The following is a 3,229-nucleotide window of genomic DNA, read 5'->3' on the forward strand; positions in this document are numbered from 1 at the left end:
AAAAACACTATTGTATATTTAATCAAATATAACTAGTAATTGTTTTTTAATTGAAAATAGTTTTTGTATAAAATATACATAATAAACACCAAAACCAACCAATATTTATTTTGTTGCTATCAAAATAATCTCCTTCGATTGCTATATAACTTTGTCAACGGTTGAGTCATTTCTTTATAGCTTTCTTGTACACTGATTGGAGCATAGCCTTCAACTCCTGCAGTGTATGATTTTTCATGATCACAATTGACTCAGACCGCCGTTCTCAAAGTGGTAGTTTTATAACCATATCAGATGAGTACAGTATTTGTACGTTCACACTCGAAGAGTGTTTTATTAAAAACAATTTTTTTTGGCACTAGGCAGAAAGCATTAACAATTTCTTAAGAATAAATGGAGAGATTCTGACTGACCCAGAGAGCAGAATATAAAACTTTTCTTCAGTATTTAAGAGAGAGAGAGAGAGAGAGAGAGAGAGAGTTGATATAAAAAGGCTTGGTACATAAAAGTTTACTAAAGGTTTATCTAAACCAGAAAACATAGAAATAGTACAGAAAGAATGAATGTAGGTGGAGGAAGTGAGGCTATTGTCAAATACGGGGGTAGTTTAGTTGTAGATTGTGTGGTCAGAATCACGAAGTCGACTCTTATAGAGGATGATAATGGAAGCATCTAAATACCTCTCATTACTCAAGACTTATAAACTACGATGAACGTATGCCATCGCAGAACGTTTAAAAGTATAATATCAAAATCAGTTAATCTAAACCCACTAGGCAGCATCGGAAAAAAATAAATTTTTACGGAAATTCTTATACGTTAATTCTTTAAATTATACATTCCGTGAAGTTTTTGCACATAACATATTTTTATTTTTATTTAGAAATCCTGTGAGTTCAAAATCTTCATTCAACATTCATCAAACCGAAAGATTTTTCTACGCATTTGTTAGAAAAATTGCTTTTATATTTAAATCTTGAGATATTGTTTTTCAAATGCAATTCTAGCAAGTGCGTGCAGCTTCAACCAGTTCTTCAATTAAGAAGACCATGATTGATTCTTGGTACAATATTTTCCATATGAGATCAACCAAAGTAACTTCTGTTTTAAGAACTTCTCTGATTATTAGAGGATCCTTCAAAAATATTTACTGCATTTTATCTGTGTTTTCGTTTGGGGCAGAAAATTTTCATTATATGAAATGGTCTTCATTAACTAAGATATAGTTTTTATTATTTCATATGCTGATTCTCAATTTTAAAGGATACTTTATTTTTAAAATAAAATGCGTTAGACCTGTATCTCTTTATTTTCAATAAGATTCAAAGTTGGCCGATTAAAAAAATTATTTTGTTAATTACTTCCTTTCATGAATACTCATTTCAGTATTTCCATATCTCTTGCTTTTTACGTGTTCTACTCAAATATCAACCTTCTGTTCATGTGAATACCCAACTCACTAAGACTCCGTTTGCTTGTTGTATATGATACTTAATCCTTTAACGCCTAAGGGAGGAGCATAGGGCTTGTGTATTATTTATAAATACATTTGGGCAATCTATTATTATTATGTATACAATTTAATTTTGAGGTTCACAAAGTCTTTCCATAATTTGTAGTTTATATGATAATTAATATATATAAGTAATATTAATTTTTTAACTATAATTTGCTAACAGTATAATATTAATGTGTAACCATAGAGCATGAATCTGTTAATGCTATGTATAAGTAATTGTTATTCTTTTTAATTAATTTGCCTTTTATGCTTTAATATAATTTTTTATTAATTATTTTTATTAAATTATGTTTTTGTAAACAAAACACCTAATACTTTTCATATTTTTTCTGTTTTGCAAACTTAATTTTTTGGTTTATTTTACATAACAAAAATTACAACCACTTTTCTAAACTTCTACCTCAAACCACAACTATATATATATATATACAAATTTATATAATATATAACCAAAGCATTCGTTACAAGTGCTAACCAATATAAATAAGTGTAAAATTATGTACAAAAATGCGAGAGAAAAATTGTATAGAACTTCAACTAAAAAAAATATTGTATATATTTAATTAAATATAAACTGTAAATTTTTTAACTTGATTCCATAAAAATCCCAAATATTTACTAATAAATTTTTTCTTTTATAATAACAAAAACAAAAAATATAAATAATAGGAACAAATAATGCGAGAGAAGCAAGTCAGTGGACGTGTCCAGATACAAGTTTGGTACCACGCAGAACGTAATGAATTGGTCGTATCACTTATGGCAGCAGATGATTTAGCTTTACGCGATGAAGCCTACGGTCACGGTAACTTACCGGAAGCATATGCTAAAGTACGCATATTACCCAAATGGTAAGCAGAAACAATATTTAATACTCAATAGTTTATAAACCAATATTTTTTTATTAAATAAAAAATAAATATATATAATAATAGCGGCGATGGTTCCGTACAACAAACAGAAGTAAGTCGACCGACACAGAATCCAATTTGGAATGCAACTCTCACATTTGCGCATGTGAATGCGGATAGCTTAATGGATCGCTATATTGATATACAACTCTGGGACTTAGTGCCACATACAGAATCTATTTTTCTAGGCGAATGCAATATTGAACTACAACAAGCTTTTCTTGACGATCATGCAATTTGGTGTCGTCTTGAAGATCCTAAAGGTTTGCGTGGTATTAGTATATCCAAATCACCAAGCGTTTCACCTCGCGGTTCACTTGCTACTGGCTGTCCTGGTGGTGATGTATCACGTTTACTACGACGTGACTATAATATGCAACGTTCCATATCAGATGAAGTAGATTCAATTGGAGATGGCACATCTTTATTACATCCCGATCATGCTTGGATTGCTGGTTCTCGACGTGGTTCCTCGCAATCTGAAACACTTGAAGTTGAGGTATATCAGTTGGGTAAAGATTTTTCACGTTCTTTACCTGGTTCTCGTCGTTCATCATTTCAAGATCCTGAAAAAATACGTGAAGAAGATGTTATGGTACCACCACCTACAACATATTTAGCGGGTAGGCGACGTTCATCGGCTGCTAGACGTGACCCCGATGAAATTCTTAAGTCACTCAAGGCTGTACGTGGTGAATTAGGGCGTGCAATGAGTTTAAATACTGAACCTAACAATAAACGGCCAACATCTAGACGTGAGTATACAGTTCTGATTTATTTATTAATGAGATTTGTACGT

General features: G+C 31.2%; 1 protein-coding gene across 1 annotated transcript; it reads left to right on the forward strand.

The window, feature by feature from the left end:
- Positions 1 to 2,188: 2,188 nt before the first annotated feature.
- LOC119665300 (regulating synaptic membrane exocytosis protein 2-like) lies at positions 2,189 to 3,185 on the forward strand (the record flags this gene model as incomplete). The annotated part of the gene is given in 2 exon segments (XM_038074564.1): positions 2,189 to 2,370; positions 2,455 to 3,185. Coding segments are annotated over 2 exon segments (913 nt in total), but the record flags the coding sequence as incomplete, so codon positions are not given.
- Positions 3,186 to 3,229: the final 44 nt, after the last annotated feature.

The sequence above is a fragment of the Teleopsis dalmanni genome, unplaced genomic scaffold (assembly GCF_002237135.1).
Source record: "Teleopsis dalmanni isolate 2A unplaced genomic scaffold, ASM223713v2 unscaffolded_contig_4363, whole genome shotgun sequence".
Lineage (NCBI taxonomy): Eukaryota > Metazoa > Arthropoda > Insecta > Diptera > Diopsidae > Teleopsis > Teleopsis dalmanni.